The sequence below is a fragment of the Salmo salar genome, chromosome ssa19 (genome assembly GCF_905237065.1).
Source record: "Salmo salar chromosome ssa19, Ssal_v3.1, whole genome shotgun sequence".
NCBI lineage: Eukaryota > Metazoa > Chordata > Actinopteri > Salmoniformes > Salmonidae > Salmo > Salmo salar.
In genome coordinates this window covers 1,082,011-1,090,167 of record NC_059460.1, presented here as the reverse complement: position 1 = coordinate 1,090,167, position 8,157 = coordinate 1,082,011, and the positions used below count along the sequence as shown (strand labels likewise).

Sequence of the window (8,157 nt, the reverse complement as noted above, 5' to 3'; positions counted from 1 at the left end):
ACATACCAAATGTGAAAGACAAACCATTTTATTGGACTTACCCTATGCAATACCATAAATCTATCCCAGTAACATTAGTTATTTTAAACATTGCATAAAAACATGGTATTAGTCAGAAGTGACTGATGTAGTGATGACATCATAATCTTTGATATCAACAGCATCATCATTCTGATTAAAGAATAAATAAATTCCATCTACTCTGGAATAATAGGCCTAAATGTGACCATCTTCAATCATGCATTGCAGTGTTCTGTGATGAAGTAACCAGCTGACTCATCATAATATACTGGGAACTTGACTGGATACTTTGGTGCACAAAATATAATTGTTATTTCTCCATGGCATGTAGTCTAGCAGTGAGAAGAAGGATGCTGCTGAGGAAGTAGTGCAGCCAGCTTATACAGATCAGACCAACATACACAGACTGCTAAGGTTAAGATGGAGCCAAGCAAACTTAAACCAAAAAAGAATCTCACTGCAACAAAACTCATTAGACCAAAACTAGTCTCGTCGAGCTGACTGAGCTAGTCACCATTCCACTGATAATCACTATCACAAAAAAAAATCTCAAATTAAAATCTCACGTAATTTGGGCAGTACCATTTAGATTTACATAGTTTGTCCTCAAGAGATTACTTGCACTTTAATATTGAAGTGGTAGCAAACCACTTTGAAATGTATATGATATGTAAACAAATGAACAGTAACTATTAACATGTGTTTAAAATTAATCTGGAGTGGGGAGTGCTTGTTTTCTTTGCTCCAGTCAAAACAAGTCAGTATCTGTTACGGTATGTGAGGGTGTGCAAGATCTCTGGAAGGCTTCAGAATACTATAGCAAATGTAAACATAGCCTAGCGCCGGCAAAACACCCACTCTTATTTGATTGAACTTCTTTGCAGATTTCATAATTTCCACTTTATAAGCCCTTGTGTGTAAAAAAAAAATAAAAAAAATAAGAAATGCATCCATCCAATAACCTTTAATTATATAAAATGATTACGTGAAAAGAGTGTGGGTGTGTGTGAAAGGAGTTGTGTCTGTGTCCTGCTGCACAGATTGTGCCTGCAGCCAGAAATGTGGTTTTCTTATCCCGACATTAAAAGTTAATGTGTCAGCTGCACACAAGACATTGTATTTGGTCATCACTGCATGGGAAAAGGCAACACTATCAAACGTTATAAGTGAATGAAATATCGAACAGAGCAATGCCACATCTCAGGCCAGAAACAACTCACTGTATGTATGTATGTATGTATGTATATATATTTTCTTTAAAAGGGTCCTGAAATGCAGTATTTCCCCTTAACAGTGTTGCAGGATAAGGAAAGCATTGTGCACAGTGTTCCTCCTATTGTAGAGCTTGAAATGCTGTGTATGAAGTCTACACAATACAAAATGCCTCAAAGAATGTGTAGCCTTGCAAGACAAATACATCTTTGTACAACTTAACAGTCAACGTCTGAGCCAAGGTATATTTCCTCTTATTGGATTACAAAAGACGTTCCAGGTGTGTTCTAACTAAAACATATTGAGCATCAACAATTGAAATCCTGATTTACAAATCTTAATATGCAGAGACCTCTGTACAAACATCGCAAAACTCTAGTCAACATAATTTAATTGTCAAGACTTTCTAGCTTGTAAGATCCAGTACAACAACGTACATTTGTAGTTGTGTTTAACTATACAGTGTACAAAACGTGCAGTTCGAGTTAAATATGAATATTGGAATTTAGATTATGTACATCAAAAAACCTAAGGATATTAAAAGATATTCCTTCACCGTTACCTTCCAAAAAAATATTAGCAAACCCCAACCTTTCCCCAAAATATCTTACCCCAAATAAAATACTTTATTAAACAAAATGTACCCTCTAAAAATACAGAGGATAAACCAGTTAAGGAAGTATTAAACTTGTTTGAAACCTAAATGAATTTCCCTCTAAAAAATATTTTTAACAACTGACAGTACAGGTTTAAGCTTGATAATATAGATAGACCATCATGATCCCTTACAAGATTCCCTTGAGTTAGAAGGTGTAAGAAAAACTCAAAAGTAGCCCCTGAGTGAATCATTCGCCGTGTATGACCATGTTTTATAGCATAAAATATTTCAATGACTAGAATTCATCATTTGTTGAAAACAACTTGTCACTAATTCAAAAAAATCCAGTTTAACTGTACAGGCACAAAAAGTCTGTAAACAGACTTATTTACATAATAAAATATAAAATGGAGTAAAAACAAACAAATGTAAGTCCCTCTCGACTAATGTCTTCTCTGTTGAGTGAAAGGTTCTTCCTCGTCAATGATATGTTTGCATCGTTATACCTGGAGCTTGTAATACTGATCCTTCACATTCGGGATCCCCTCTCCTGAAGAATCTGCAAAGGCAAAAGGAATTAAAATCAGTTCATGTTAAAATAAAATGTAAAAACATATTCCTGCAATTACCTAACTGTAAATAAGAAACTATACTACAGCAGGCTCATAGCTACATATGACAGGCATACAGTATGTTAGAAGTAATGAATGTGATCTTTAAGTCTGGTATCTGCAAATGGGTCACACACACACACACACACACACACACACACACACACACACACACACACACACACACACACACACACACACACACACGAGTAGAGGGAAAGGATATGTTTAGGGGTTTTCTAAGCTAACCACACCATCCATGCCAGCAATATAAAGCAAATACACTGAGTGTACAAAACAATAAGGACACCTGCTCTTTCCATGACTGACCAGGTGAAAGCTATGATCCCTTATTTATGTCACTTGTTAAATCCACTTCAATCAAAGTAGTTGAAGGGGAGGAGACAAGTTAAAGAAGGATTTTTAAGCCTGGAGACATGGATTGTGTGCCATACAGAGGGTGATGGCCAAGACAAAAGATTTAAGTGCCTTTGAACTGGGTATGGTAGTATGTGCCAGGCGCACCGATTTGTGTCAAAAACTGCAACGCTGCTGGGTTTTTCACACTCAACAGTTTCCTGTGTGTCTCAAGAATAGTCCACCACCCAAAGGACATCCAGCCAACTTGACAACTGTGGGAAGCATTGGAGTCAACATGGGCCAGCATCCCTGTGGAACGCTTTAGACACCTTGTAGAGTCCATGCCCTGACGAATTGAGGCTGTTCTGAGGGCAAAAAGGGCTGCAACTCAATGAGGTTTTCCTAATGTTCGGTATGATCAGTGTATTTGCACATGCTAAATGAAAAGCTTGACAGGTGTAGTCAACCTTGGTCCTAAAGAGTGTGTTGAACCAGACGGTGTTCAGAGGAAGGCCCTAAAAATTGTCAAAGACTCCAGCCACCCCAGTCATAGACTGTTCTCTCTGCTACCGCACGGCAAGCGGTACCGGAGTGCAAAGTCTAGGTTCAAGAGGCTTCTAAACAGCTTCTACCCCCAAGCCATAAGACTCCTGAACAGCTAATCAAAAGGCTACCCAAACTATTTGCATTACCCCCACTCTGTTATTATCTATGCATAGTCACTTTAATAACTCTACCTACATATACATATTACCTCAACACAAGTGCCCCCACACATTGACTCTGTATCCCCTGTATATAGCCCCGCTATTGTTATTTACTACTGCTCTTTAATTATTTGCAATTCTTCTTACTTTTTTTGTTGGCATTTTCTTAAAACTGCATTGTTGGTTAAAGGCTTGTAAGTAAACATTTCACTTTAAGGTCTACACCTGTTGTATTCGGAGCAGGTGACAAATAACATTTGATTTGAAAGACGAAGTGACTGAAAGCCTGACAGGACCCAAATCCCAGACACAATCCTCTCATGGACCAGGGTTGCAAGCACCAGGGCAAAGACTCATTGTGGAGTTATGGAAAGAAAAAGGTAAGAGTACGAGAGTCGAAAGAAAGGAGGGGCAGGAGTTAGGAGGGCAGCAGAGCTGAGCTCTCACCGTTGAGTCATAAGTGCTCAACCCTAATCAGAGTCATTCATTTCATAATCCGTCTCTTCATCTTCACTCTGAGCAACATGCAGCATGCAAATGGCACAGGAAGAAGACAGGTCTTTACAAGAACGAAAATGAATGGGGAGAAAATGTCAAGGGTAAAGTGGGGGACGACAACAGATTGTGTTGTGTAAATGTTACAAAAACATTCACCTTCCAACCAACCAACTAACTAACACCTGTCCAATGAAGACTCTCCGACTGGGGATGCATCACTAACCAGGTTTCCATCCAACCATTCCATGCAAATGAATTACCTGATGCATAAAAACTCACAACAGGGCTGATGGAAACAGCAGAAGTGTGTAAAATTTCCCATTGTCGACAAAACATTCTAGACAAAGTAGGATAATTTTTTGGTCGGTGAAATTGTTTTTGCGACAATTGCGGTGGAAACTCCTTTATGCGCAAATATTGAAATAAAATAAGCCATCATGTAGAAGTAAACTTTGAGTCACGCAATGATGTTAGGTTGTACTACCACCACCACATGGAAAAGCATTAAGAGTTTATATACAGATTAAATAAGGTATGATGAACTTCATGGTGGTTAAGTGATGAGCTTGATGCAAATTTTCTAATATATATTGGAGGGTATTATTTGAATGCTGGTGACATGATCTATGCTTGGCTGCCAATTACAAATGATATTGCTCTTATCCATCCCTCCATCATATAACCTACCCTGTCCACTTTATCAGCGAACTGTTGTCAAGAGCGCATGCACCAATTTCTTTATGCAGATTTTTAGAAAACTTGCACTAAAATTTGTCACCAATTGGATGGAAACCTAGCAACTGACTACTATTACACCTCTTGGACTTGATTCTCAAAAGGTGTTCACTCACAGTTCTAGCCTCCAACACGCTACTCAACAAATTGGATGCAGTCTATCACAGTGCCATCCGTTTTGTCACCAAACCCCCATACACAACCCACCACTGCGACCTGTACACTCTGGTTGGTTGGCCCTCGCTTCATACTCGTCGCCAAACCCACTGGCTACAGGTTATCTACAAGTCTCTGCTAGGTAAAGCCCCGCCTTATCTCGGCTCACTGGTCACCATAGCAGCACCCACCCGTAGCACGCGCTCCAGCAGGTATATCTCACTGGTCACCCCCAAAGCCAATTCCTCCTTTGGTTGCCTTTCCTTCCAGTTCTCTGCTGCCAATCTCCCTCACCAGCTTTAAGCACCAGCTGTCAGAGCAGCTCACAGATCACTGCACCTGTACATAGCCCATCTGTAAACAGCCCATCTATCTACCTCATCCCCATACTGTATTTATTTATCTTGCTCCTTTGCACCCCAGTATCTCTACTTGCACATTCATCTTCTGCACATCTACCATTCCAGTGTTTAATTGCTATATTGTAATTACTTCCCCACCATGGCCTATTTATTGCCTTACCTCCCTTATCTTACCTCATTTGCACTCACTGTATATAGACTTTCTTTTTTCTACTGTATTATTGACTGTATGTTTGTTTATTCCATGTGTAACTCTGTTGTTGTATGTGTCAAATTGCTATGCTTTATATTGGCCAGGTCGCAGTTGCAAATGAGAACTTGTTCTCAACTAGCCTACCTGGTTAAATAAAAGGTTAAATAAAAAATAAATAAAACAAATCGCTACATTTTGGACATTGACGGGTCGGAAGGTAGGCTACTTTCACATCTAGTAAGATTCACTTGCAATCGAGCCGATATGCCCTATTAAGCGGTCTCTGTGATTGCTTTGCTCCGTACCAAAGTCCATTTAGTCTAAAAATGTAATGTGTATAAACCGCTGTTTAGAACTCAAGCGAAAAGCCTCTTTCTGTGGTATAAATGCATTGAAATTCCTATCAATAGAAAATACAATCTCTAGAACTGGTATTAACTCGATTACATCCATGTGACATTTAAATCTGACTGAATCTAAGACTTCTTGGGGGCTTTCACACCAAATAGTTTTGGCGCGATTTCCCCCTTAGTTTGGTTCGTTTGGACTGGTGTGAACACTATCCGGAGCGCACTAAACAATGCACCGTAGTTCACACAAAAATGGCGGTCTTGGTCAGATTCCATTTGTACCATGGTACGGTTAGCTGCATGTGTGAATGCAGTCTGGACCAAACAGAGGAAAATAACCAGAGGCCGAATATTGGTTGTTTGACTGTAAGCATTTGATGAAATGCAAGCAGAAGCCTATCATAACTTAATATTTCTGAAATATTGTAAGTAGCACTGCATTTATGGGCGCATCCGATGCAGATTAGGGAAGACTGGAGCTATAGCCTTTAAGTCAGATTCACTTGCAATCGAGCCGATATGCCTTCTCTCATTGCCTGCCTGCCCACCTCCCCACCCCCCCATTTATCTCAGAGGCTATTGTGCCATTTTCTCTCGCATGTTGTCGGAAGATGAAAGCGAAAGTCATATGAAGTTTGGGACACAAGTTATGCTTCTTGATAGTCAGACGGATTTCACGTTATAATTTTTCTCCAATAAACAAATTACTTGCATGAACGTGTTTTTTTGGTGGGGCATTTTAGTTTGACATTTGGCAATATGTAATGAAAAGAATACAACACAACAAATAATCTAACTGATTCGAACTATAGCTCAAAACTGTGTGTGAAAACACCCTTAAATCGCAGCTTATTTGCAACAATTCAATAGAATAACCAAATCTGGGACCAGAAGGAGCCTGATGAAAATAAGTGAGTGAAGCATGCCCTGGAGGACTGGGCACACATGGGGACCTGCAGATGGGACTAGTAATTCCCACAGCTAGGCCTGCTACTTTGATCCAAAAGCCCTCAGAGAGAATGAACTTCCCCACTAATTGTCCCAGTAATCCTCAAGCCCATGTTCAAGGTCCTACTAACATGGATATTTGATTTTGGGGGGGGGGGGGGTTCGGTCTAAGGTCAAATCTAACATTACATCAATCTTGTAATACTGGAGAAATGCACTTAGGCCTGAGTGTAGTCTGACATAACTTTACACTAACAGAACTGTCCTTTTGATTTAGACACCAAATTGTTGAAAGTAAATGTTAACTGCTATGAAAAAGGACTTGGCTTGATTCAATGAAGGCTAATTCAATCCCTAACCTAACTAATTGACCAATGTTTTATACTTTTCATAAAATACAAAATTCACATTTACCAATGAATTACTCTGTGCAGCAGTCCAAACCCATCTTCTTTAAAATTGACTCCTCTATGAGCGTTTACATCAGCAAATCAGGGCCATTTATCACTGTCCCATAGAAGCAGGGTTAGTAAAAATGTGGTATTTTTAGACATCCAGAACAAGCCACTATCCAGACAAGCTTGTCATGGAATTCTCACTTGCCTGACTGCCGGTGTTCACACTCACCTTGGCTTTCTCACTGGGCTCACTGTTTGTGCCGTATGATTGGTTGTGCAGCTCCTTGGAGACCACACAAAGGAACTCAGATTGGTCTTCGTTTCCGTAGTTATAAGAGGAGCCAATGCTGACCAGCTGGGGGGGTGAGAGGAGAAAGAGCACACAGAAATAATTAGCTTCAGAGACAAAATGAGGACAGAAAGTGGGTTACAGTGTACTTAGATAACAGAAATGTGATGAGTTCGAACAGTAATAAAAAGCATTAGATAATAGGTAGAAAACATGACAGAGCTTGAAACAGTTCAGAACACAAAATGTGAATTGGCTATAGGCTTCGGTAATATACCGTACACCGGGGTATTTGGAATTAGCCACTAGATGGTTTTCCAATACCGTCAAAACTATTTTACGTTTTTATTTTTATAATAATAAATGTGAATATTTGTAGCTACATTTAAGTAAATACCTGCAGTCAACTTGTGCGATACGTTAGGAGATAAAGATTGCGTTCTTCATTTCACCGGTCACAACTTTTCATTATGAAGCTTACTGGTAGTCCCCAATCACATGGTGTTTGTTTACAAGCAACCAATGAAGAGAGACCAGAGCCTTGTGAGATTGTTAAACAAACATGCAGACAGTGAGGTGATGTCATGCAAATCAACGCGCAGTACTTCGGCCTACAAAATACATATGACAATGTCAGACAAACTTCTGTTCCTCCTCTTAGTCGAATGCTTTAAACTTGTGTTCAGCCAGTCAGTATGTGTACAGTACAGTGTACTCTG

At 39.6% G+C, this 8,157-nt stretch overlaps 1 protein-coding gene across 1 annotated transcript in view; it reads right to left on the bottom strand.

The window, feature by feature from the left end:
* Positions 1–12: 12 nt before the first annotated feature.
* The window catches only part of LOC106578265 (BTB/POZ domain-containing protein KCTD5), a 54,092-nt gene continuing 45,947 nt past the window's right edge, over positions 13–8,157 (bottom strand). The window contains exons 5-6 of the mRNA XM_014156926.2: positions 7,379–7,504; positions 13–2,390 (exon numbers count right to left, since the gene is read on the bottom strand). Of these exons, the coding sequence (XP_014012401.1) occupies positions 2,361–2,390; positions 7,379–7,504 (156 nt within the window). The 3' untranslated portion in view covers positions 13–2,360. The remainder of the gene's footprint in view (positions 2,391–7,378; positions 7,505–8,157) is intronic.